The sequence below is a fragment of the Macaca fascicularis genome, chromosome 12, assembly GCF_037993035.2.
Source record: "Macaca fascicularis isolate 582-1 chromosome 12, T2T-MFA8v1.1".
Taxonomy (NCBI): Eukaryota; Metazoa; Chordata; class Mammalia; order Primates; family Cercopithecidae; genus Macaca; species Macaca fascicularis.
The window spans coordinates 129,436,467-129,463,583 of record NC_088386.1 but is presented as its reverse complement, the minus strand read 5'-3'; the positions used below and the strand labels follow the sequence as shown (position 1 = coordinate 129,463,583).

At 37.8% G+C, this 27,117-nt stretch overlaps 1 protein-coding gene across 24 annotated transcripts in view; it reads left to right on the top strand.

Moving 5' to 3' along the window:
• USP40 (ubiquitin specific peptidase 40) overlaps positions 1-27,117 on the top strand; it is a 94,958-nt gene that overhangs the window by 54,257 nt on the left and 13,584 nt on the right. For 16 of the 24 annotated variants that reach the window (XR_012421594.1, XR_012421593.1, XM_074010547.1 and 13 more), the window contains 8 exons: positions 938-1,024; positions 11,155-11,191; positions 14,250-14,314; positions 16,040-16,114; positions 19,285-19,411; positions 21,543-21,637; positions 23,309-23,427; positions 24,600-24,665. Coding sequence is in view for 16 of the 24 variants with exons in the window: in XM_074010547.1 (XP_073866648.1) it covers positions 938-1,024; positions 11,155-11,191; positions 14,250-14,314; positions 16,040-16,114; positions 19,285-19,411; positions 21,543-21,637; positions 23,309-23,427; positions 24,600-24,665 (671 nt within the window). In the remaining 8 variants the exon portion in view is untranslated. Of the gene's footprint in view, positions 1-937; positions 1,025-11,154; positions 11,192-14,249; positions 14,315-16,039; positions 16,115-19,284; positions 19,412-21,542; positions 21,669-21,732; positions 21,773-23,308; positions 23,428-24,599; positions 24,666-27,117 lie in introns of those variants that run through there. The other 8 variants (XR_010580147.2, XR_010580144.2, XR_010580145.2 and 5 more) reach the window with 3 other exon arrangements.

The window sequence follows — 27,117 nt, the reverse complement described above, 5'->3', positions numbered from 1 at the left end:
GGGTAATCTGGACTCAAGTCAGGTTGTCTGTGGTTCCCAAATTCAGTTCATTACTTTCCCAACCACTTCCCCCTTAATTTGCTTTCCCCTGAACTCTAGCAAATAGTAGTGCGTGACAAGCTGATAGGAGGGAAAACATGACAAGTGAGGCTGAGTTAGAAAGGAAAAGCAGGGCTATAAGGAACGGAATAAGAGATCAGATTTGTATTTTTCCTTTGGAGTCTTGAGAATTGTAATATTTGAATCGCTTGGCAGAAAATAAAATCATAACCAAGTGACTCAGAAAAAGCTTATTAATACTAATTGTATATAGTAATTACAAATTCCTTTTGGGAGTGATCGAGACAGAGATGGAGATCATAGTAGAAGACATAGTGTATGTTGGCTGGGCATGGTGGCTCACATCTGTAACCCCAACCCTTTAGGAGGCTGAGGCGGGTAGATCACCTGAAGTCAGGAGTTCAAGACCAGCCTGGCCAACATGGTGAAACCCTGCCTCTACTAAAAATACAAAAAATTAGCCAGGCCTAGTGGCACGCAGCTGGAATCCCAGCTACATGGGTGGCTGAGGCAGGAGAATCACTTGAACTTGGGAGGCAGAGGTTGCAGTGAGCCAAGATCACTCCACTGCACTCCAGCCTGAGCCACAAGAGCAAAACTCCATCTCAAAAAAAAAAAAAAAGAAAAATAAGTAGTGTATGTGAGAGACATTTATTAGGAGTAAAAAACATTGATGGTGAAGCAAGTTTATACTTCTGGGTAGGGTTGCTTAAATTGTAACATTAAGTTACTAATCATAGTCATATTTTCATATAAATTGGGATTTTTTGTTAAAGTTTCATGGGCCCTTGGCTTTACATTTTTGAAAGTAAATAATACGTTTATTGGATTTTTAAGTTCAGATTAAATTGCATTTACGCGTCTGTCTTGATGTTAGTTGTTCCTGTTTTTTGCAATGGGGAGTGACGTTCAACCTGGGACAGAAATGGAAATTATAGTAGAAGAAACAATATCTGTGAGAGATGTAAGTAATTTTACCTTTTGTTTTCAGAGGCTGTGTGTGTTTGTATGTTTGCTGTGAGGAACAGTGGTATCCTGTGTTAAGATTTGGAGGTCCTAAACTAGGCCTAATATGATATACTTCAGAGAATTATATGTACTCACTAGAGGAATTATTTTATTTTGGGAGCTTGAAAATTGGTGAACCAACTGGATTTTTTTTTTTTTTAGACAGAGTCTGAACTCTGTCACCCAGGCTGGAGTACAGTGGCATGATCTCAGCTCACTGCAACCTCTGCCTCCCCGGTTCAAGCGATTCTGCTGCCTCAGCCTCCTGAGTAGCTGGGATTACAGTTACCTGCTACCACACCTGACTAATTTTTGTATTTTTAGCAGAGATGGGTTTCTCCATGTTGGCCAGGCTGGTCTCAAAACTCCTGACCTCAAGTGATCCGCCCACCTCGGCCTCCCAAAGTGCTGGGATTACAGACGTGAGCCACTCCATTCGGCCTCTACTGGAAATTTTAAATGATTACAATTTTTTTCTTTTTATCAATAATACTTTTTTATTAACAGAAATGTTGAATATGCAGGAATTGATTAAAAGAAAAAAATGAAAACCTCTCATTATCCTTTATGCTACCAATATTAACATGTTGGCATATTTTTTCTAGTATTTATATACACACACAGTGGTATGAATGTTTGTATATATGTGTGTATGTGATAAAGTGAATGATTATATTGCTGTTATTGAGAACTTAGACCTTTAGTGTTGGAAAACAGAGAGACAAATAAAATCAATGTGGTTTAAAAAAAAAACCTGTTCTCCTGAATTTGAAATAGAAAAGTCTGAATGAACTTCATATATTTTTTCTTAAAAAATTTTTTTCCAGCTCTGTCCATTGATACAAGTTAGAAAGAGTAACCAGCCTGGTAGCAGCAGAGTAACCCTGGCGCCCAGATTATGGCTGCCAAATACCATTTTCTACGAACAGGAATCAGGGCATCTTAGAATAATGGCTGGTTATGTATCTAGGTCAGGAAATGTCTAAGATGAGCCTGAAACATCTTACCATCACAGAAAGCAGTGAAGCCGCTAACAAAGACTATTGGAATTATCAAAGAGATTGAGGAGCTCGCTAGTCAAAGATGAGACAATTTGAACGTCAGTGAGAAAAATAACAAAAATTAATTGAAACAAGTACATAAAATCTGTAAATCTGTGAGTTCATAATGATCCTATACAAAAATATGCACTGTTACCTATAATGGATGCTAGGCAACCATAAAGGTAAAAAATAAAGCATTTTTTTTCCTGTTTTTGCCTTGCAAACTATATCCCAGGGTAGCTAAGCAGATAATAAGTTTTATTTATAAACATATTCCAACTAATAAATGAAGAAGGCATTTTAGAATTTTACATTTTTTCAACTCCTAATAAATTAATGAACCTAGGCAATGATCCTCAAAGATTGCTAACCCAAAAAAGAGCAACACTCAGGCAACATAGAAATTCAGAACAATACCCCATGCCCTTATTGCAAAAAAACCAAACAACTGGACCTGAGTCTGAATAAGCCTCTAGGTCTAACTACCAGTTTATAGGAAATACAGGAGGCATAGGAACAGGTTAAATTCATCACAGGTCTGCAATTAGCCAAATGTAGATCAGAAAACTCTTCTACAACAGATAAATTGCAGGAGATGAGGACAACCTATAGGTCAAAAGAGGCTTAAAAGACATAGCAACCAGTTGCAATGTATGGACTTTATTGGGACCCTAATTCAAGCCAAAGGAACTTTAGTAATAATTTAACAGAAAGTAGAGAAATTTGAACATTAGTTGGATATTTGTTGATATTAAAGAATTCTTAATTTTTTAGCTGTCATAATCATTGTAGGTTTTTAAAAATCTTTGTCTTTTAGAGATGCATAATAAATATTTACAAATGAAATTATATATCTGGCATTTGCTTCAAAAAAATCTGAGGCAAGGGCAGGGGAAGTGAGTGGGTTACTGACACATAAAACTGGCCATGGCAATACAAGCTGAGCATCCCTGATCCCAAAATTCAAAATGCTCCACAATCAAACTATTTTTTAAAAAATTAAATTGACACATATTTACGAGGCACATTTTAATATTCTGGTACATATGTATGTTGTGTAATGATTAAATCAGGGTATTTAGCATACTCATTACCTCATGCATTTAGCATTTCTTGGTGGTGAGAACATTCAAGAGCTTTTCTAACTATTTTTTAATATACAATCCTTACTGTTAACCATCATCACCCTACCGTGCAATAGAACAGTAGAGCTTATTCCTCCTATTAGATTGTAACTTTGTACCTGTTGACCACCCTCTCGCATCCTCCCCTTACATCTCCCCCTCAGTCACTAGTAACTACTGTTTTACTTTCTGCTTCTATAATGTCAACTCTTTTTTTTTTTTTTTTAGGATTCCACATATGAGTGAGGTCATATTACGGATAGGCCTTTCTGTGCCTGGCTTCTTTCACTTAACGTGATGTCTTCCAGGTTCATCCATGTTGTCACAAATAACAGGATTTTATTCCTTTTTATGGCTGAATAGTACTCTATTAGTTTGTGTATATATACCACATTTTCCTTACCTATTCATCCATTGTTGGATGCTTAGGTTGATTCAGTATCTTGGCAATTGTAAATAATGCTCCAGTAAACATGGCAGTGCAGATATCTCTGACATACTGATTTCATACCCTTTGGATACATACCCAGTAGCGGGATTGGTGAATCACATGATAGTTCTATGTTTAATTTTGTGAGGAACCTCCGTACTGTTTTCTATAATGGCCGTACTAATTTACAGTCTCACCAACAGTGCATAAATGTTCCCTTTTCACCACATTCTTGTAAATACATATTTTCTTTTTTTTTTTTTTTGATAGTAGCCATTCTAACTGGAGTGAGATGGTACCTCATTGTGGTTTTGATTTACATTTCCTTTATGATTAGTGATGTTGAGCATTTTTTGCATGTGTACCTGTTGGCCATTTGTGTGTCTTTTGAGAAATGTTTACTAAAGTCTTTTGCCAATTTTTAAATTAGAATTTTTTTTTTTTTTTTTTTTGCTGTTTAATTGTTTAAGTTCCTTATATAATATATTCTGGATATTAACTCTTTGCTAGATTTTTTTTTTTAAGACAGTCTCACTCTGTCACCTAGACTGACATGCAGTGGTGTGATCTCACCTGACTACAACCTCCACCCCCAGGGCTCAAGTGATCCTTCCATCTCAGCCTCCCAAGTAGCTGGGATCACAGGCATATGCCACAATGCCCAGCTATTTTTTTTCTTTTTTTTTTTTTTGTATTTTCGGTAGAGATAGTGTCTCACCATGTTGCCCAGGCTGTTCTTGAACTCTTGAACTCAAGTGATCTGCCCGTCTCGGCCTCCCAAAGTGCTAGGATAACAGATGTGAGCCACCATGCCTAGCCCCCTTTGTTAGATTTATACTTTGCAAACATATTCTCCCAATCTGTAGGTTGTCTCTTTACTTTGTTGTTTCTTTTGCTGTACAAAATCTTTTTAGTTTGATGTAATCCCATTTGTCTATGTTCTTTTGTTGCCTATGCTTTTGAGGCAACAAAAGCTTATTTTAAAAATTCTTGCCTAACCCAGCGTCATAAAGTGTTCCTCCTATGTTTTCCTTTAGTGGTTTCATTGTTTTGGGTTTTACATTTAAGTATTTAAATCATTTAAGCTGATTTTTGTATTTAGTGAGAGTTAGGGAATCTAGTCTCATTTTTCTAGATATGGAGATCCAGTTTTCCCAGAACCATTTGTTGAAGAGACTATCATTTTCCCAATGTGTGTTCTTGGCGCATCTATCAAAAATCAGTTGGCTGTTAAGTATGTGAATTTATTTCTGGACTCTTTATTCTGGTGCATTGGCCTATGTGTCAGACTTTTTGCCAGTACCATGCTGTTTTGGTTACTGTTGCTTTGTAGTATATTTTGAAGTAAGGTAGTATGGTTCCTCCAGCTCTGTTCTTTTTGCTCAGAATTGCTTTGACTATTTGGGTTTTTTTATGGTTCCATATGAATTTTTTCATCTTTGGGATGAATACCACTTGATAATTGTGCATGGTCTTTTTAATGTGCTTGTTAAATTCAGTTTGCTAATATCTTGACAGTTTTTACATCTGTGTTCATCAGGGATATTGGCCTATAGTTTTCTTTTTGTTGTTGTTGTTGAATCTACATCTGGTTTTGGAATCAGGATAATGCTGGCCTCATAAAATGAGTTTTTAAATATCCACAACTTTTCAATTTTCTGGAGTAGTTTGAGGAGAATTGGTATTCTTTAAATGTTTGGTAGAATTCAGCAGTGAAGCCATTAGGTCCTTGGCTTTTCTTTGGTGAAAGACTTTATTATTGAAAGCATTTTCTCACTTGTTGGCCTGTACAGATTTTCTATTTCTTCATCATTTAATCTTAGTATATTGTATATGTCCAGGAATTTATCCATTCCTTCTATGTTTTTAAATTTATTGGCAAGTAGTTGTTCATAGTAGTCTCTTATGATCCTTTGTATTTCTATGGTATCAATTGTAATGTCTGATTTGCATCTCTGACTTTGAGTCTTCACTCTTTTTTTCTTAGTCTAGCTAAAGGTTTGCCAATCTTATCTATTAAAAGAACCAGTTTTTAATTTCGTTGCTCTTTTTTTTTTTTTTTTTTTTTTTGAGACGGAGTCTCGCTCTGTCGCCCAGGCTGGAGTGCAGTGGCGCAATCTCGGCTCACTGCAAGCTCCGCCTCCCGGGTTCACGCCATTCTCCTGCCTCAGCCTCCCGAGTAGCTGGGACTACAGGCGCCCGCCCCTGCGCCCGGCTAATTTTTTCTATTTTTGGTAGAGACGGGGTTTCACCATGGTCTCGATCTCCTGACCTTGTGATCCTCCCACCTCGGCCTCCCAAAGTGCTGGGATTACAGGCGTGAGCCACCACGCCCGGCCTCGTTGCTCTTTTGAATTGTTTTATTAGTTCCTACTTTGTTTATTTCTGCGCTGAGCTTTATTATTCTCTTCTACTTCTTTTGGGTTTAGCTTGTTCTTATGTTTCTAGTTCCTTGAGGTTCATGATTAGGTTGTTTATTAGAAATCTTTCTTCATTTTTGATCTAGGCATCTATTGCTGTGAACTTCCCTCTTAGAACTGTTTTTGCTGTATCCCATAGGTTTTGGTATAATACATTTCTATTTTAGTCTCAAGGCATTTTAAAATTTCCCTTTTACTTTCTTCATTGACTCATTGGTTATTATTATTATTGGTCTTGTTTAATTTCCATGTATTTGTAAGGTTTTAAAGTTATTCTTTTTGATTTCTAGTTTTATACCATTGTGGTTAGAGAAGACACTTGATATGATCTCTGTCTTCTTAAATGTATTAAGACTTGTTTTGTGGTCTAATGTATGATCTACCATGGATAATGTTCTCTGTGCAGTTGACAAGAATGTGTATCCTGCAGCTGTTGATGGAATGTTCTATAAATATCTGTTAGCTCCATTTGGTCTATGGTATAGTTTAAGTTTAATGTTTCTGTGTTGGTTTTCTGTCTCGATGATCTTTCCATTATTGAAAGTGGGGTGTTGAAGTCCCTATTATTATTGTATTACAGTCTTGTCCCCCTAGAGGTCTAATAATATTTGCTTTATGTATTTGGGTGTTCTGGTGGTATTTGCATATATATTTACAATTATTATATCCTCTTGTTGAATCCCTTTTTTCATTATAGATTATATAGTAAGTTATTATATAATGATCTTCTACAGTGACCATTATCAATTATAATGACCTTTCACAGTTTTTGAGTTAAAGTCTATTTTATCTGACATAAATGTAGCTATTCTTGCTCACTTTTGGTTTCTATTTGCATGGACTATCTTTTTCCATCCCTTCACTTTCAGTCTGTGTTTGTCTTTAACAGTGTGAGTCTTTTTCAGGAAACATATATAGTTGGGTCTTCTTTTCTTTAACCCATTCCGTTACTCTATATCTTTTAATTGCAGAATTTAATCAAGGTTATTATTGATAAGTAAGAACTTACTCCTGCCATTTTGTTAATGGTTTTCTGGTTGTTTTCTAGATCTTTTTCTTCCTTTCTGGTTGTTTACTTCTGTGGTTTGATGGTTGTCTATGGTACTAAGCTTTGTTTCTTTTCTCTTTCTTATTTGTGTATTTGCTGTCATTTCTTTCTTTGTGGTTACTGTGGTGCTAAGATAAACAGTCTTGTACTTATAATAGACTATTTTAAGCTGTATCCAACTCAACTTTGGTCATATAAAAATACTCTAGAATTTTTTCCCTTCCCTCTACAATTTATGTTTTTATTGCCTTAGTTTACATCTTTATTGTGTCCTTAACCACTAATTGTAACTGATGTTGTTTTTGACTGTTTTGACTTTAAACCTTCATGGAAGAGGACTGATAGATTTATACAGCACCATTGCAACACTGGGGTATTCTGAGTATGATTATGAATTTACCTATACTTGTGAGTTTTATATTTTCTTGTTTTTTCATGATAGTAATTGTCATTCTTTTGTTTCCAGTTGTAGCACTCCCTTAAGTATTTTCTTGTAAGATTGGTCTAGTGGTGATAAATTCCTTTAGCTTTTGCTTATCTGAGATTTTTATCTCACCTTCATTTCTGAAGGATAGCTTTCCCGGATATAATATTCTTGGCTGATGGTGTTTTTTCTTTCCTATATTACCCCTATTTTCTTCTGGCCTGCAAGGTTTCTGCTAAGAAATCCACTGATGGTCTACTGGGGATTCCCTTATATGTGACTTAATGCTTTTCTCTTGTAGCTTTCAGAATTCTCTTTTTGTCTTTAACTTTTGAGAGTCTTATTATAAAGTTCCCAAAGTGAATCCTTTTGTGCTGAATCTAATTGGGGAACCTATGAGTTTTCTGGATCTGGATGTCCATATCTCTCCCGGACTTGGGAATTTTTCACCTATTATTTAATTAAATAGATTTTCTGTGTCTTTTGTCATTCTCTCCCTGGCACTTCTATGATGAGAAAATTTGTTTATTTAATGGTGTCTTGTTGGTCCTGTAGGTTTTCTTCATTCTTTTTAAATTGTTAATTCTTTTTATTCTTCTGACTGGGTCATTTTAGAAGACCTGTCTTCAAGTTCAGAAATTCTTTCTCTGATGAATTTCTGATTCAGATTATTAATTATTTTTTCTGATTTTGTTGAATTTTAGATTGTTTGTCTATATTCTCTTGTTTATGAATCTCCTTAAGATCATTGTTTTGAATTTCTCTTCAGGCATTTCATATATACTTTTCTTCAGGGTTTGTTACTGGAGACTTATTGTGTTCCTTTCAGAATATCATCTTTCCTTGGCCCTTCATGTTTCTTGTCTTATGTTGATATCTTCACATTTACTTGAACACGTATTTTTTCCAATTTTATAGAGTATCTTTTGTGGGGAGGAGCTTTTTCCTATAGATGGATTCTAGGGTGTCTGTTGGAAATGATGTGTTGTTGGCTTTGGTTCTTGGTGGGTTCAGTAGCATGATCCCTACAGCAGTTCTTCAGCTGTAATCCTCATTAATGATGTGTGCAATTGCCTCAATTGCCTAGGTTATGGGTGTTTGTGACAGAGGTGACATGGTTTGGTGGAGGAAAGGAATGATGTGTGCAATTGCCTCAATTGCCTAGGTTATGGGTGTTTGTGACAGAGGTGACATGGTTTGGTGGAGGAAAGGGTGCTAGTTTGTGCTGAGACCAAGCACAACCTGAGCATAGCTGTGTGTTGGTCTCTCTGGGGAGGGGATACTGCCACACTTGCTACTGGGCTGGGTGCAGGCATGTGTGGGCCAGGCAGCTGTGCAGCACTCTCTCTGGGGAGGCAGGGCCACCACCAGATTGCAAAATCCAAAACTTTTTGAGCACTTTTTGACCCTTTGACATGACACTCAAAGAAAATGCTCATTGGAGCATTTCAGATTTAGATTTTTGGATTAAGTTTGCTTAGCTGGTAAGTATAATGCAGAGATTCCAAAAAAATTTTTTAAATCCAAAATTTGAAACACTTCTAGTCCTAAGTATTTCAAATAAGGGATACTCAACCTATAATTGGGACTGGGTGATGGGTATTTGAGGATCATTTTACTATTTTCTGCAGGTATTTTCCCAGATTTTCACTGGACTTTTTAACTTTACATTTTTTTAATTTCAAGGAAAGAAGCCACAAAACTTTTCAAAAGTTATCTATCTTCCTTTCTGTACTCTGTTGAACCCCTTGCAGGCAGACTTGTTCCTTGCTATGTCACTGAAATAGCTTATGTCAGGGTCATTAGTGGCCTCCACATTACTATGTCCAGTGAGCAGTTTTTACTCTTCATCTTACTTGCTCTCTCAGCAACATTCGATGTAGCTAATGACTCTCTTCTTTGAAACACTTTTGTCACTGGGCTCCAGAAGACCACAACTCCAGGTTTTTCTTATATCCCACTGGCCTACCCTTCTCAGTTTGCTGTCTCCTTCTCTATCTTTGAGCGTTCCGCTGCCCAGTTCTTAGACTGGATCTCGCCCCAGAACATCCAACTGCCACTTGATTGTCTAACAATCATCCAAACCTAGAACATATTCACAGGAAAACTCCTCTTCTCCCTGAAACATACCTGAAAGAAAGAGAATGTCTGTACAAGGGCCTATGTCATCTGGTTCTCTGGTATCATTTTTGTTTTATTTTCAAACCTCCAACCATTTCCCCCTCTTACTTACTCTGCTCCAGCCACACTGGCCTCCTTGCTGTTTCTGAAATAAGGCCTTTATGCTCTCTGTTTCCCCTTCCTAAAACACAATTAAGTTGATTGCTCCATTATTTGATTGTTTTTCTTAAATACAATATTTAAGACTTTCAGTTTTCTTAGAATAATAAGCTTGCTTTCATTCACCCACCATCTTTTAGTATACTGTGTTTTTATTGTCATTTTCTAAACATTCTATAATTACATTTTAAAGCCTTCTTTTATTTTTTATCATACAAGTAATCATGGATTTCTTCTCACTTTTTAAACTTCTAGGGGATTAAAAGTCCCCCTTGGTTACCACTCTATTCTAGTCCTTTGTCTAGAAGTCACTGTTGCAATCAGATAACATCATCTTATTCACATCAGTAGAGTGTGTGTCCCTCCAGACCTTTGCTGTGCCTATACTAGCATGTGTCTATGTACGTACATACAGAATTGCAGAGTGTGCTTTGCTTCTGTGATTTCTTTTAAATTATAAATGGGATCACTTTGCGTGTATTATACTATAAATTTGTTTCACTTAAAATATTTTAAAGATCTTTTAAGATCAATATATATGAATCTGTTTTTTTCTTTGAACTGCTTTAAGACATTTCCTACTTTTTAAAAAATCTCCCATTAATGTGTATTTTGGTGGGTTTTTTTTTTTTTTTGCCATTTTTCTCTTATTACAAACAGTACAGCAATGACTATCCTTATTTTTGCTCTCTTTTGCTCTAGTGTAATAGAAATCAAATTGTATTTGCTCGCTTGTCCAAGATTTAATTAGCAATGTTTTTCCCTCAAGAAATTGTTTTAATTACTATTTTTGTTTCAGTTAAACTTTTGTTAATATTGTCTCATTTTTGCATTATGCCATGACATCACAGCTTGCACAATTCTTGTGAGTTTTAATATGGTCAGTTGTGTGTCATGGATGCTATGATCAGTTGTGTTTCATGGATGCTAAATAAAGGCTAATCTACTGTTATAGGATTCAGAGTTTAATGTCTATGAAATTAGCTTGATTAATCATATCTGGCCAAAGACACACAGTTAATCCTTATAGGAAGAAAGTCATGGTTCAAATCTGGGAGTTGGTGGATGAAACTTTGAACTAAGTCCTGCTTGCAAACACTGGAAATTGTGTTTTCCTCGTCCTGAATTGGCGCCATCTAGCCCTTAGAAAGGAAAGCTGACTCGCGTATTATCTTCTTAACTATGTCTATCTTTACCTATTCAAGAATCATTAAATATAGTCAGACTTAAATAGACCTAGGGTCCGAAAAGGGTATTTGTCCTAGAACTGTAATTCAGAAACAGAAAACTAACATTGGACATTGTTTTTCTTTACAGTGTTTAAAGTTAATGCTGGAGAAATCTGGCGTACAAGGTAAGTTACTTACCATGATGACATATTACTTAAAAGCCTGATAAAAATTTTTTGACAATTTTTTTCTCCATGGTTATAGGAAAAAAAATTTACAGGGTGTGGAGAAATAAAAAGTAGTTTACACTTCCGTATGTACATAATGAATTCTCCTGGTTCTTGTTGGCATGCTGAAAGAAAACTAGTGGTATAGCTCTGAGTAGAGAACTTCGATAGGATCCAGCAAAGGTACAAAGTAGGAATGTTTTACAGTGTTGGTAGGAGTGTAAATTAGGCCAACCATTGTGGAAGACAGTGTGGCAACTCCTCAAAGACCTAAAACCAGAAATGCCATTGATCCAGCCATCCCATTACTGGGTATATACCCGAAGGAATATAAATCATTCTATTATAAAGATACATGCACGTGTATGTTCATTGCAGCACTATTCACAATAGCAAAGACATGGAATCAACCCAAATGCCCATCAATAATAGACTGGATAAAGACAATGTAGTACGTATATACACCGTGGAATACTATGCAGCTATAGAAAGGAATGAGATCATGTCCTTTGCAGGGTCATGGATGGAGCTGGAAGTCATTATCCTCAGCACACTACTGCAGGAACAGAAAAGTAGACACCACATGTTCTCACTTATCAGTGGGAGCCAAACAATGAGAACACAATGACGTAGGGAAGGGAATAACACACATCAGGGCCTGCTGGTGTAGGGGGGGTGTGGGGGTTGGGGAGGGAGAGCATCAGGAAAAATTGCTAATACATTCCAGGCTTAATACCTAGGTGATGGGTTGATAGGTGCAGCAAACCACCGTGGCACACGTTTACCTATGTAACAGACCTGCACATCCTGCACATGTACCCCAGAACTTAAAATAAAAATAAAAAATAAAAAGAAACAACACTAAGATGTATACCACCTGGAGCTACACAGGTCTTCCACTGATTCCTTTCAATTTCATTGATTCTAAATTTCAGTGCATTCTGTTTCATATCAGTATTTTTGTGGTATAGGTGAGGGAATGTAAAATGAATGAAAAAAATAAATCTAAGATAACTGAAGCAGCTTTCCAGGTGAGATCATGTCAATGAGTTTGATGAGACCTCATTCTGATTTCAGTAGAACACTTTGCTGTTCTCAGACCTCATTAACTTGGAGGCCCGTAGCTTTGTTATCTGGAAAGGAAGTTAAGATGCTCTGGATGCAGGACATTCTTCTAGAAGTTACACGCAACGTCTCACTTAACCTCGACAGCAGTCCTACCATGCAGGGGTTATCACACATGCCCACTTTATAGATGAGGAAGCAAAGGCTAAGAAAGGTGAAATGGTTTCCCCAGAGTTATACAGCAAGTATCTAGGTCATTCTGCTTTCACAACCCAAGTTCTTTTCACCATGCTGTACCGTGAAGTAATAGTGTTCACTTTTAACTTACTGGTGGCTTCTTAAAGGTACTTAAATTGAGTTTTTTAATTAATGTAAACTTTTCTGTATTTAAAGCTAGAACTTGGCTGGGCGCAGTGGCTCATGCCTGTAATCCCAACAATTTGGGAGGCCGGGGAGGGTGGATCACTTGAGCCCAGGAGTTCGAGACCAGCTTGGGCAACATGGCGAAACCCCACCTCTACAAAAAATACAAAAATTAGCAGGATACAGTGGTGTGCACCTGTAATCCCAGCTACTCAGGAGGCTAAAACAGGAGAATCACTTGAGCCTGAAAGGCAGAGGTTGCAGGGAGCTGAGATCGCATCATTGCACTCCAGACAGGAGTAAAATCCTGTCTCAGAAAAAAAAAAAAGAAAAAAGAAAAAACTAGAACTATCGATAAAGAAGGTCTGCAAACAAGAGTATAGGGATTCAAAAACTGTGGCCTGTGCCGATAAATATGAGATCTGTTTTATTCTTTGGCTATTTCGTGTTTTTGGTGAGTAGGGGGAGTTTTGTGTTCATAAACATTGCTATTATTTTTAATAACCAGGATTTCTTTCTTTTACTGCATTTAACTTTCTTCCCAACTCCAAAAAGTCTCTTTGCTTGCCTATTAGGATTAAAAAAGCAAAAAATTATCTTCTCATTTCACTAGTGCAGCAAGTATTCTGAAAAACAACTCTTTGATTAAAGTCAATTTAACATGTATAAATATTAACTTATACCAACTGTATTAAAATGCTATTCAGAAAGCACTAGCACTATGTTTTTGTTAGATTAACTTCTAAGTATATAGGAATAATTTTCTTGTACATATTGACAGTTGCTGGGCAATGTTAGCATCTATTTTCAGCCAAGACACTGAAATAAAACTCAATAATGCTTTGAGAAGGGATTCTATACTTATGTATGTATGTTCATATATGTATACTGATACATGATGTATGTATGTGGGTACACACAAATAAAGGTATAAAGTAAATACTGTATTAAGCTGGTGCAAAAGTAATTGCAGTTTTTGCCATCAAAAGTAAAGGCAGGCCAGGCGTGGTGGCTCATGCCTGTAATCCTAGCACTTTGGGAGGCTGAGGCAGGTAGATCACCTGAGGTCAGGAGTTTGAGACCAGCCTGGCCAACATGGTGAAACCCTGTCTCCACTAAAAATACAGAAAAATTAGCCAGGCATGGTGGTGTGCGCCTGTGGTCTCAGCTACTCAGGAGGCTGAGGCAGGCAGAAGAATCGCCTGAACCCGGGAGGCGGAGGTTGCGGTGAGCCGAGATCGCGCCACCATACTCCAGCCTGGGTGACAGAGTGAGAATCTGTCTCAAAAAATAAAAAATAAAATAAAATAAAGGCAGAAACTACAATTACTTTTGCACCAACCTGATATAATAGTAGCAAGTGTTGTTTTTATTCATGAGTATACAGTTCTTCATGGGAGAGAGAGAAAATCAAATTGAGGAAATGTAATTTCTTTCATGCTCTGGAAGAGACAATTTACTTAAAAACTAATGAACACTTATCAGCAGATTAACCCCTTTTGATATTCACTTTTCCAGAAGGGCCATTCCTGACACTCTTAAAGCATATTTTGAATTTTTTTTAATCCCGATTTTGACTCCTTTATAGGAGATGCCTGGCATTTACGAAAAATGGATTGGTGCTATGAAGCTGGGGAGCCTTTATGTGAAGAAGTAAGATGATTTCTATACATTGTACTCTTGCATATGATTATATTTATGTCATATTTTCATACAAGGTACCCATTCCACTCATGAGAAAGCTTTAATTACTTTCTGTAGGATACAGTTATCTACGAATGGGTGTATTTTACTTTTTTCTTACTATAGTTTTTTGATAAAGGGGAAGTCTCAGTGCAGTGGGAACATTCTGACATCTGTGGTAAACTCCCTTGCCATGAGAGTATGCCTGTAGGAGGAGTAGTTCATGAGAAGGAAGAGAACTTCACAGAACAAATGACATTTGAGCTCATGAAGGAATTTTATAGATACACTCTGAAGTTTTGGCCCCTTAATGTTTTGATCTCAGAGTTTCTCTGTAAGGTAATGGTGGCAGAATTTGTCTTACCAACCATTCCTAAGTTAGGCTTTGGTCCAAATTCTTGATCCAGCCAAACTCTTAGGGTAGGCTTAGGAATAATTTTATCACAGGATAGTTGGAATCTGGTTAGTCATCTTGTTGGTCCACGTAGCATTATATTTCCCAGTTCAAACGCGTAGCCTTAGAAGTAGACCCAAAATAAAGCTCTCTGGGGAGTCTTAGGGAGCTGTGGTCAGCTGCCCTTTCCCCAGTCTTCACCTGCCTGCTTCCTGTTCTGTAAGAAGGGCCACTGAATGCCAGCAGAAGGTTGATTTAGGCAGCTATGCTGGGTCCTTGCACTGGAATGCTCTTTGCTGTTTAGCAGTCAGTAAGTCAATAGCGAGAGGCCCCTCTTGGGGCCTGGCCAGGAGTTTGACTGCCTGGAGTAAGAAGTGGACCTCAAAGCATCTTTAGGACATAAAATTTGGATGTCAGAAGAATATATTTACCCAAATAGCTTCAGCATGTTCTTCTCTATTAATTCCCAAATTGGCATCAAAGAATTCAGCCAGAAGCCAACTCATTACCCTTGGAACTGGCTTCTCATTCCAGCCTTGCCAGGTATCTTTCCCATCCTAATCTTTAAGAGTGAAATATGGTTTACCCTCCTTATCTTTCATTCTTCATGTTTCCTCTCGGCCTCCAAACTGTCATCTTTTGCACCCCTTCCGTGACCATTCCCATGCTTGGCTCCAGGTCCAAGCTTTCGTATGCCTCTCACCTAAATTATTATGGCTTTCCTGGGCCCAGGCATTCCCTCTTCAATGTCATGCGTATTTCTGCCAAATTGATCTGGAAAATCTCCTCAGAAATCTTGTGTGGCTCCTTTATTTCTATTTCACGTCTTGTGGTTAGTGCCTGCCCTTCCAGTCCGGTGTGACCTCCTGGTACTTTCCACTCGAATCAGTGTGGCCTCAGCGCTTTACGAAAACAAGCCATATTTACTATCAACCTTAACTTGGCCCTTGTCCTTTTTTTAATGAGAAATTCCTTTTCTTATTTTCTCTAGCTTTCCAAATCCAACCCATCTTTTTAGGATGAATTAAAATGTCATCTTCTGTAAATCAGTCTCTCATTTCTCATCTCATCTAGCTTCCTTGCCTCAGATCTTTTGTCATACTTACAGCTTATGCCCCACAGTTTAACAAATAGTGCTGTACTGATTTTATAGTCTTAGCTTATTTCCTGTGTCTTCAACATCTGCTTTATTATTCATTTAATTTTTGAAAAGATAATAGAGGCATGGGGTTTTAAAAAGATCCAATGATCTGTTCCTTTCAGAAGTCATAAGTGACAAAAAAGCATTTCTGTCTTCCCAGGATGCAACACTGAAAGAACTTCTGATATGTTCTGGAGATACTTTGCTTTTAATTGAAGGACAACTTCCTCCTCCGGTAAGATTTTACTTCTGCATAGACATCTCGTAAGTAAAAATTATTGTTACCTGATTACAGAGATGATATAGCCTCATTTAGGGAAAACGGAGAAATTCAGACAGTCATAAAGAGAATAGAGAACTTTCCCCAAATGCTGTCAATCAGATATGTTTCCTAACTTATAAATATTCTCACACAAAATTAAAATCAATTATGTATAACATTTTTGTTTCCTGCTTTTTATATTTGACATTTTAACCTTCTCATAAAATCCAAAAATAATCATCATATCCAAGGTAATGTTTTACTAATTTAATTCATCTATATCCTCATTGTTGGAAACTTACCTTGTTTTTACTATTTTGTTTTTATAAATAGTACTGAAATGAGTCCTTCTGAAAAGAGTTCTAAATGTGGAATTCCTAAGTCCAGAGGTGTGACCTCTTTAAAGCCTTGATGTTATATGCAGTAGCATATGAGAGGGCTCATTTCACGCCCTTTAGTAAGCATTGCATAGCACTACTTTCTAAAACCTATATCGTTTCTTTTAAACTGAGGATGCACACAAAGGTGAACCCAAAAGAGAAACAAATGGCCCCAAATTCCAAGATTCAGATAACTATTTGCTTATGATTAGAAAATTCAGACAGTACAGAAGGCTATGAAATGAAAAGCAGAAATCACTCCTACACCTTTTCTCTCCAGAGAGAGCCACAGTTAGCTGATTTTTCATCATGTATTCTTCTGAGAAAAACATTACATGTATTTGTTTGCTGAAGGCAAATATGTGCATATCCTTTTTAAGTATTCTCTACATTGTTTTACACTTGTTTTGTTTGCTTTTATTCACTTACTGTATCTTGCGAAGCTCCTCACATCAGCACATACACACCTACCTTATTATTTTTCACAACTTTGTAGAATTCTATTATATTTTGTTCAATGGTCTTTAAAGTTAATTTTTGAATAGGCAGTACTCATGATACAAAATTCCAAGTGTTATGAAAAGCTGGGCCAGGAAAAGCAAGTGTCCCTACTGTCTCTGGCTCCAGCCACCCAGCATCCTCTCCCCAACAGGTGGCTGCTTTTCTCTGCATCCTTCCAAAGGACTGTGCTTTTTAATATACACACATACTTGCACACACTGAAGTGTGCTAGTTTTTCCCACCTCATTTTTTGTTACTGAATAATTTTAGTAGGTTTATTAAGAGATAAAAGGTAGGCAAGGTGCGGTGCCTCATGCCTGTAATTCCAGTACTTTGGGAGCCCAAGGCAGGCAAATCGCTTGAGTTTAGGAGTTCAAGACCAGCCTGGGCAACATGGTGAAACCCTGTCTCTTTTCAATAAAAATTTTAAAAGTAAAAAAAAAAAACAGAGATAAAACGTGTTATTGTTACAACACTTAATTTCAAACAATAAACAATGAGAATGTGAAGACTAACCATGTAAAATATTTTAAATACATAGTTCACTGTGTGTATACATAGCATATACATCCACACATACACATATTTATTCCTTTTTATTTGCACAAAAGATTATTTGCTAGGCAGCCTATTCTGTACCTAGATTTTTTCCATTAATATTTTATCTCCAAGTATATGCTGTAAAGCTATCTCATTCAATTTAGTAGCTTCATAATATTCCATTGTTTGGAGGACTATAATTTATTTAACCAGTCTCTTTTTGAAGAATATTTAGGCTGTTTCCAGTCTTTTGTTGATGCAAGTAACAATGTAAAAAATATATATATAATATATATAAAATACATATATATAATACACATATATATACTATATATATGCGCCATTTTGCTTGTATAATATGAGTATATCTACAGGATAAATTCCTAGAACTGAAATTGCACAGTCTTTTTTTTTTTTAAACAGGGTCTGGCTCTGTCACCCAGGCTGAAGTACAGTGGCATGATCACAGCTCACGGCAAGCTCGATCTGCTGGGCTCAAAGTGATCTTCCCACCATAGCCCCTAAGTAGCTAGGACTACAGGCACACTGTGCCTGGCTAGTTTTTAAACATTTTTTTATTTTTGTCTCACTTTGTTGCCCACACTGGTCTTGAACTCCTGGGCTTAATCGGTCCTCCCACCTCAGCCTCCCCAAAGTACTGGGGTTACAGGTGTGAGCCACCAAGCCCAGCAAAAAATGTTTTAAAGAGGGTCCTTGAAGTTGGTTCATGGTTCTTGGTCCCATAAACAATTTGCAAGAGTATTCTTGCATATATGGCTTTCTATGCATGCACTAGTGTATCAGAATGTAAATTCCTAAACATGGAATGGCTGGGTCAAAGGACTTGCACATTTTAAAATATGACAGGTATAGGCAAATTATTCTACAGAAACTTCTCCGCAGTTTATATTCCTGCTACCAATTTACAAGTGTTCAAGTTTACCCATATTTTCACCCACATAATTGTCTGGTTTTTGACAGTCTGCTAGGTGAAAAAAAATGGAATTTTGTTATTCTGATTTACATTTAATCGAATGAAGGTCAAATATTTGTTAATCTTCACTAATCTGATAAACAGAAAAATATTCTAATGCACATTTCTTGAACTATCTATTTTAAATGTTTTAGGTGGTTAATTTTTATTCTCATCTTCTGTTGTTGGAAATTAAGTGCTGCAACAATAGCACCTTTTATCTCTTAATAAACCTGTGAAAATTCTTCACTAACAAAAAATGAGGTGGGAAGAACTAGCTCAATAAGTAAAACTGAAATTACAGGGTATGTGTAAGACAATGGGTTTATTTCCTTTAGTTTGTATCAGAAACCAAACTTAGATCAATGGGCTCTTGCATCTGTGTGATAAATGGCGCTGCTGGGACTGGTATCCTGGGTGAGCAGTGCTTGGACAGCGCCTGGAAACACTGGTATAGTGTGTTCAAGCAAATGCATTGCTCTTGTTTATGCTTCTCATTTATTTTATCTACTAAGATACTTCTAAGCAAGGGACATTTAGTCCAGTCACCCCAAAGTCTGATTTTTATGATTTTAAATTTTTGATTGTAAAAACAACAAGTATAATTTATGACAGTTAATAAATCTAAGAGGAAAAATGGTAAGTTCAAGAACATCTTAGGTCATCAAGATGTTTCTTTCTATGGAAGTGAAAGTGGAGTTTCACTTAATCTTTGTAATCACAGCAGTTAAACATGCTCCATTCTTCAGGGTTTCCTGAAGGTGCCCATCTGGTGGTACCAGCTTCAGGGTCCCTCAGGACACTGCGAGAGTCATCAGGACCAGACCAACTGTACTTCCTCTCGGGGTGGAGTTTGGAGAGCCGCTTTCAGCCAAGGTGAGAACAGAATGGGATTTCAGCAGCCAGTGCATCATAAAGAGAAGTAAATTGACTGCCTGTGCTCTGAGAGTCAATTGAAATATTTATTTTTAAAATGTAAGATCTTGAAAATCAAGGCCTATTAATTTCATAAGTCATTCCAGACATCACATAATAACACCGGGCTATTTCTGTACATGTTCTGTAACCTCTGTAAAGCACTACATATCTTGTTTATTATTATATCAGTATATTACACTTTCCAAAGACTTTTATGTATCTCTCAAGATCCTCAGGGCAACAGGGGCCCCATTTATCACCATGTACCAGAATACTGAGTCTTCAACCAATTCTAGTGATGTCATTTTAGCTCACAGGGGCAGAGACCAGGAGTCCACATCCTACATGTCTTCCAATCTTTCTGCCTCAAAACCCTCAGGAACTGCTTCTAGGGCATTTGACGTCATCTCACTGCCTTCTGAGAAGGAACACAGACAAGTACAAGCATGTTACCTTACTCAGCATTCAGCCACACACGTCACGATGGGCAGAAGTCACTATCAGTGAGTTCAGTTACCCTTGTACAAAGAGGAGTTCCACTTCATTATAAAGAAATGGAGCGAGTATGTTTTTAATAGGCCCAACTCTTTAGCTATGTTTTTCTTTTTATCCTGCTTACTTAGTTTTTCTGTGCTTTGAAGTATATTACTTATATTTCTTTTTAATCTTTTCAGCCTCGGTAATAAAATTAATATAAATGAGTCAAATTCTTATCTCCTTATTCTTTGAAGTTAGGATTATATGTATAGAGTAATGTTGAATGAGCTATAAAATTGGCATAAAGTTACTTTTTAGTTGGGTTACACTAGTTCATGTTAATTAATGCTAAAAGTGCTTTGGTGATAGAATTCTAGTTACATATAGAATTGGATATAGATTGTAAAAGCATGTTTAATCAGTATGTTTCTACATGAAAGTAAATAAAAGGTTTTTTTTTTGGTAATACATCTGTACACAACACATGGGAAATATACTCATGTGTCACTTAACAACATGAATATGTTTTGAGAAATGCATCGTCAGACGATTTCTTCATTGTGTGAACGTGGTAGAGTGATTTACACAAACCTAGATGGTAGAGCCTCCTACACACCTAGGCTATGTAGTGTAGCCTATTGCTCGTAGGCTGCAGACCTGTACAGCAGCTTATTGTACTGAATACTGAAGGCAGTCATAACACAGTGGCAAGTGTTTATGTATCTAAACAGAAAAAGGTACAGTGAAAATATGGTATTATAATCTTATAGGATCACATCATATGTGTGGTCTTTGACCAAATCATTGTATAGCATGTGATTATATATTTCATTCTTTAGAATTTCCTAAAATTGTCTTTCCGGTAGTGTCAGCCTGTAATTTCCTTAAGACACAAGAAGAACTTCTTATGCACTTAGTTGACTTCTAATCTCTCTGTAATTTCTTGCCATGCATTAGTGGCATGCTCAGCAGTAAAGACAATTAAAGCAAAAATAAGTGAAGACAGTCTAAATTTAGTTGTCAGCTTTTATATTGTTTTTGATGAGAAAGCATTGTGTTTTTCCCTTTTTTTTTTTTTAACAAACTTGGAAAGGCCTTCTTATTGTCAAGATTTCGTTATAAGTAAACATTTATTGGACACTTACTATGTGACATCCATTGTACCGGGAACTGGGAGAGAAGATAGATGGCCTGCCTCCTCTTGAAAATTCTGTTGTTTTGAGGGGGCAGATTAAACATCTGCACATAGACAGACAGACAGACACACACACACACAGACACACACACGAGGAACAAGTTGGGATGAGTGTTATGAGAGGAAAACAGGAAGCTAACATACAGAATGCAGGCAGCGTATCCTACCCAAAAAGTCCTTTTTGAGGAAGGAGAGAATGTGGAAAAGTACATTCGAGGTAGGGGCATAAGTGTCAAATACCTCATGGGGTTCTGCCTGCTCACCTGCCAGACAGGGCCTCCTCACAAGACTTGGATGCAGAGGCTTTTGAGTGGAATTTTAATAACCTATTTACGACATCAAAACATGGCGGTGTATTTCAGAAACACAAAATAAGTTTCAAGTTCCTTGTAAACATCCCGCTCTGTCCTTTGGAAGGTGCTTCTGTGAATGAGCCTGCGCCAGTTTCTCTCCTCTACTTGGGAGACGTAGAGATCTCAGAAGATGCCGCGCTGGCGGAGCTGAAGTCTCAGGTCAGACTTCTTCCTGCACCAGAACTGAGTGGTAATGTGGCTTCTTCCAGTGAGATATTAATCTGTTCTTCTATCTCCTTTTCCCTCAATTACAGTCGGTTCTGATATGGCATTTGTCATATGCCATGTTCAGTGGTAAGTACCCACAGGCAACACATGCCCGTGGTGCAGACGGCTCCTCGTGGCCTCACTGGTCCCTCCTCTGACAGGCATGCTGTGCTTTCGTTTCAATCTGTCCTCAGTAACTTGCGGCTTTTGTTCATTTTTATTTTTTTAGGGAAACATGGTTTCTTGGAACATTTGTAAAGCATTCACTCTATCCCTTTATTTACATTGTTTGTGTACCATTGTGACCCATGTGTTAAATGTTGTTACGAAACACTGTGTTACCAGTTTTCCAGGAGGTTAGAACCCCAGCTTTATGTTAGGATACTAAACTAGATATTCTAGATATTGTGTTGTTTCTTATGCATTAACATTCACAGAGAAGGAGGGTTTTACCCAAATGGAAAGGCTGGATTAAGTACAACACAGTGTTGAAGAAGCATCCGCCTACTATTGGACTGAAATGAGCATTCCTTTCTTCTCTTAGAGGAGAAAATGTAGGGCCCTGTATATGACTAGTGGTTGTTGATGTTTGGCTTTTGTGCGCCCTCAGTACATGAAATACCCTTCCTCGAGAAAAAGCATACATTGGCTGGGTGTGGTGGCTCATGCCTGTAATCCCAGCACTTTAGGAGTCTGAGACAGGTGGATCACTTGAGGTCAGGAGTTTGGGACTAACCTGGCCAACATGGTAAAACCCCGTCTCTACTAAAAGTACAAAAAAAAAAAAAAAATTAGCCTGGCATGGTGGCAGGCACCTGTAATCTGAGCTACTTGGGAGGCTGAAGCAGGAGAATCACTTGAACCCGGGAGAGGGAGGTTGCGGTGAGCTGAGATGGCGCCACTGCACTTCAGGCTAAGTGACAGAGTGAGACTCCGTCTCAAAAAAAAAAAAGAAAAGAAAAGAAAGGAGAAAAGAAAAAGCAGACAGCCTTATTCTCATGAGAACAAGTGGGAAGATACTTTTTTCCTAATATTAAGTTGAAAGATATAAAGTTGCTGTTTTTAGGTCAAAAAATGGATGAATATTGGTAATTTTAGAGGCTCCAACCAAAGTATATCAGTAGGGGCTAAAAGTGATCCCTTCAGAATTAGAACAAGCAGTTTGGGCCTACTGATTGCAGCCAAAGATTGTGAAGTATTTCAAAATCAAAAGCTGAGTCATCAGCAAACACTGGTGGAGAACTGCATTGGCACGGAAGAAGGCTGATGAGTCCCTCGCTATACTATTAGCTCTGCCCTGGTGAATTCTACTCACATGGAAGTTAATTCCAAAGTTTCATTGTTTAAACATGATGATTAAAAAGACGCTTTTGACTCAGCTTTAGAGATAGGGAACTCACTTCTTTCTCAAGCTGATTTCAGTGCAGAGGAATATGAAGACCTCTCAGGGTTAGTGTCATTTAAGAGAGAGAGATTCCTGTGACTTTTTAAATGATGTTCTCATTACTTGAGATACTCCTTCCCTGAGGTGTCACTGTGTAGTGCTTCTTTTTTTTTCTAAAACAGTATGTTTTGAAGAGTGCTTTTTAAAACCATTGGAGAAATGTCTGTTTCTTTTTCTAGGCCATGACCTTGCCCCCATTCCTGGAGTTCGGTGTCCCGTCCCCAGCCCACCTCAGAGCCTGGACAGTGGAGAGGAAGCGCCCAGGCAGGCTTTTACGAACTGACCAGCAGCCGCTCAGGTGGGTTCCCTGCTGGACAAGGAACAGCAACGCCGTCCCTCTCTGCTGCTGCCGCACTGGCTGGTGCAGGACATGGAGGAGGAATGCGTCTTCTGAGCTGAGTGAAAACAAAACCCATTCTTGGTCATGCCATGCTTATGACTTGGGTGGCACTTTTCATCATAAACTCCAGCAAGACTTCAGTTTTCCATGTTAAGCATAAATGTAGTGTTGTATATTTTTTCTATGCTCCAGTGACTGTGACATTATATAACTTAAAAGCATTTGGAGTGAGATGGAAAGTAGGAGCAGCTGTTTCTCACTGAGAAATGTTGGATTCAGCTGATCCTCCTTCCGAACCTTTGAACTTAAAGAGCAGGTTTGGGTCATTTCCTTTGCAAAAAGCAGCCCTGAGGCTTTCTTTCTATTTTTTCTGTTCTTTCTATTCTTTCTCTCTTTCTTTCTCTCTTTCTCTCTTTCTCTTTCTCTCTTTCTCTCTCTCCCCTCCCTTCCCTCCCTCTCTTTCTCTTTCTCTCTCTCTCTCTGTATCTCTCTCTCTCCATTTTCTTTCCTTTTCTTTCTTTTTTTAATAGACAGGGTCTGGCTCTGTTGCCCGGGCTGGAATGCCGTGGCGTGATCATGGCTCAACTACAGCCTCAACCTCCTGGGCTCAAGTGATCCTTCCACCTCAACCTCCTATGTAACTGGGACCTCAGGCATGTGCCATGACACCAGGCTAATTTTTTATTATGACGAGGTCTCCCTGTGTTGCCCAGTCTGGTCGCGAACCCCTAACCTCAAGCAATTCTTCCACCTTGGCCTCCCAAAGTGCTGGGGCTACTGGCATGAGCCACTGTGCCTGGCCAAGGCTGCTTTTAATCAGCTCTGATTACCACCCCAAAGTGACTGGCATGAGAATCTTAACCCCGGCTGAACAGAGGGAAATTTCTTTGGCAGTTTGGCCATCTTCCCAGAGCCAGACCTACATGTTTAGTAAGAAATGACTCAAGTATCTAAATAATCACCACAGCAAGGATTCTCATTTTTTTCCCTTTTCCAAAAGTTTGGGTGTTCTTATAAGTACTCAGAAAACAATCCTTTGCTTAAGAAAAAAGCTTAAAATTGGGGGAAAAAAAATTCAAGAAAATTAAATGTTATGTCACTCAATACTATCTTGTTTCACTTATTATCAGGGAATATAAACTAGGACGGAGAATTGAGATCTGCTTAGAGCCCCTTCAGAAAGGAGAAAACTTGGGGTAAGAAAGTCTACTTTGCATCTAAAGTGATACACACATATCTTAACATAGTTTGCCTTTTTAAGGTTTAACAACTTAATAGTGTAGTATTTTTTCACTGCTTCTAAGTAGCCTAGCAACTTCAAACAGAGCGTGTTCTAGAAATATGTATGTCTGGCATCTAAAACTTGGAACTTATTCTCCCATAAAAACAGTAAGGGAGAATTAATTTTTCAGTAACCACCAGGTGCATATTGACCCAATGATGACCCTGAAGTGTCAGCAAGAGACCCACCCGCAGCTGTCATCAGTGTGTCAGACAGTCCACCGTCCAACAGATTTATCATCGTCCCGTCACTCTGCCCCCTTATTCCACTTTCTTCATCCTAGTATCACCTGACATATCTCTACTTACTAATTTATGTGTATCTGTCTTCTACTACTAGAATATAAGAACTTAATTTATTAATTGCTATATCCTCAATACCTAGAATAGTAATCGTGCCCATGTCATAGTCAATAATTATTTATTAAGTAAAGATGCACCCAAAATTGTCTACAATCAAACCATCTTGTTCTTTTTTCGCTGTAGGAAAATATTTTGCAAGTCCTTTTGTAAATATCATGAACTATTAAGATTTGCTCTACCTGTTACGATGTGAATATCCTTCTTTTGGTCTGCTTGTGATATGAGAAAGTTCTCTTTCAACCATGTCTAACCTGTGTTTAATTTTAGTGTTTTTATAAAAATGCATTCTTTTTTTTTGTTATTATACTTTAAGTTCTAGGGTACATGTGTACAACGTGCAGGTTTGTTACATATGTATACATGTGCCATGTTGGTGTGCTGCACCCATTAACTCGTTTACATTAGGTATATCTCCTAATGCTATCCCTCCCCACCCCCCCACAATAGGACCTGGTGTGTGATGATCCCCTACCTGTGTCCAAGTGATCTCATTGTTCAGTTCCCACCTATGAGTGAGAACATGCAGTGTTTGGTTTTCTGTTCTTGGAATAGTTTGCTGACAATGATGGTTTCCAGCTGCATCCATGTCCCTACAAAGGACATGAACTCATCCTTTTTTATGGCTGCATGGTATTCCGTGGTGTATGTGTGCCACATTTTCTTAATCCAGTCTGTCACTGATGGACATTTATGTTGATTCCAAGTCTTTGCTATTGTAATAGTGCCGCAATAAATATACGTTGTGTGTGTCTTTATAGCAGCATGATTTATAATCTTTTGGGTATATCCCCAGTAATGGGATGGCTGGGTCAAATGGTATTTCTAGTTCTACATCCTTGAGGAATCACCACACTGTTTTCCACAATGGTTGAACTAGTTTACAGTCCCACCAACAGTGTAAAAGTGTTCCTATTTCTCCACATCTTCTCCAGCACCTATTGTTTCCTGATTTTTTAATGATTGCCATTCTAACTGGTGTGAGATGGTATCTCATTGTGGTTTTGATTTTCATTTCTCTGATGGCCAGTGATGATGAGCATTTTTTCATGTGTCTGTTGGCTGTATGAATGTCTTCTTTTGAGAAGTGTCTGTTCGTATCTTTTGCCCACTTTTTGATGGGGTTGTTTGTTTTTTTCTTGTAAATTTGACTGAGTTCTGTATAGGTTCTAGATATTAGCCCTTTGTCAGATGAGTAGATTGCAAAAATGTTCTCCCATTCTGTAGGTTGCCTGTTCCCTCTGATGGTAGTTTCTTTTGCTATGCAGAAGCTCTTTAGTTTAATTAGGTTCCATTTGTCAATTTTGGATTCCGTTACCATTGCTTTTGGCGTTTTAGACATGAAGTCCTTGCCCATGCCTGTGTCCTGAATGGTATTACCTAGGGTTTCTTCCAGGGTTTTTATGGTTTTAGGTCTAACATTTAAGTCTCTAATCCATCTTGAATTAATTTTCATATAAGGAGTAAGGAAAGGATCCAGTTTTAGCTTTCTACTCATGGCTAGCCAATTTTCCCAGCACCATTTATTAAATAGGGAATCCTTTCTCCATTTCTTGTTTCTGTCAGGTTTGTCAAAGATCAGATGGCTGTAGATGTGTGGTATTATTTCTGAGGGCTCTGTTCTGTTCCATTGGTCTATATCTCTGTTTTGGTACCAGTACCATGCTGTTTTGGTTACTGTAGCTTTGTAGTATAGTTTGAAGTCAGGTAGCATGATGCCTCCAGCTTTGTTCTTTTGGCTTAGGATTGTCTTGGCAATGCGGGGTCTCTTTTGGTTCCATATGAACTTTAAAGCAGTTTTTTCCAGTTCTGTGAAGAAAGTCATTGGTAGCTTAATGGGGATGGCATTGAATCTATAAATTACCTTGGGCAATATGGCCATTTTCACAATATTGATTCTTCCTATCCATGAGCATGGTATGTTCTTCCATTTGTTTGTGTCCTCTTTTATTTCACTGAGCAGTGGTTTGTAGTTCTCCTTGAAGAGGTCCTTTACATCCTTTGTAA